Source organism: Rhagoletis pomonella, unplaced genomic scaffold (genome assembly GCF_013731165.1).
Source record: "Rhagoletis pomonella isolate Grant_MI unplaced genomic scaffold, Rhpom_1.0 Rhpom_scaffold_00002, whole genome shotgun sequence".
Taxonomy (NCBI): Eukaryota; Metazoa; Arthropoda; class Insecta; order Diptera; family Tephritidae; genus Rhagoletis; species Rhagoletis pomonella.
The window spans coordinates 24,604,716-24,605,567 of NW_023458556.1; the positions used below are offsets into that span (position 1 = coordinate 24,604,716).

General features: G+C 37.6%; 1 protein-coding gene across 1 annotated transcript; it reads left to right on the forward strand.

The window, feature by feature from the left end:
* The first annotated feature begins 141 nt into the window (after positions 1-141).
* Positions 142-552, forward strand: LOC118734505 (protein zerknuellt 2-like). Its single transcript, XM_036464223.1, has one exon. The coding sequence runs from the start codon at positions 142-144 to the stop codon at positions 550-552; it is 411 nt and encodes a 136-aa protein (XP_036320116.1).
* Positions 553-852: the final 300 nt, after the last annotated feature.

Consider the following 852-nt stretch of genomic DNA (forward strand, 5'->3'; position numbering starts at 1 on the left):
AAATGTGAAGGAGCACCACAAGGCGTTGAATTTATATATCACTACAATAATGGGAAAATTTTATCTTCAACTTCATCGTCAACAACGTCCACCAAAGCGGCAATATTCCGATCACGAGCCTCGTATACTCATCAACAAACAATGATATTGGAACGTGAATATCGAAAAGGAAAATATTTGACGGCGGAACGACGAGTAAAAATCGCTAGAAGCATTGGTGTGCGAGAAAACCAGGTGAAATATTGGTTCCAGAATCGTAGGAGTAAAGGCAGAAAAAGCGGTGAGCTCTTCAGCTATGAGAAGGCAAATATGAACAATACACCAAACAGTGCCGAGAAAGAAGGCACAATACAAAGAATAGTGCAGTTTTTGGAGAGCAACGGTGAGGGCGAACTCGTGGCGCAAACTAATATTTGTGACATCAAGCTGAGTCCATCAACGCAGCCGATTATTGGATTTCCATTGTTGCAGTGGCCCGAACAAAGTTCAAGCAGCGAGGAGTTAGATGATATCTTTGAAGTTATGCAGGAACATTTTGGGCCTATTTGCTGAATAATATTTAGTTAGAACTGTAATGTGATAAAGGTTTAGGTTTAGGTTTCTTAGTTGTATGTTGCTCTTAGTTGTATCTAAAGTAGGATATAAGTTTTTCTCTAGATGTTAAGTGTGTATGTATATGAAATTTTGGGCTATTAATGGCTGCTACTTGTTTACTGATATATACCCACATATATTGTCATCTAATGATTTTTTCGATGAATAAACAATTTTTACATTTTTTGAGAATTAAATATCATCTTTTAATTGGTCATGGCCATGCGTCGCATATGACCCGACGATATCTGAAGTAAA

Bases quoted from the DNA above. Each gene is read 5' to 3' on its own strand.
- LOC118734505 (XM_036464223.1), top strand. From the start codon at position 142: ATGATATTGGAACGTGAATATCGAAAAGGAAAATATTTGACGGCGGAA.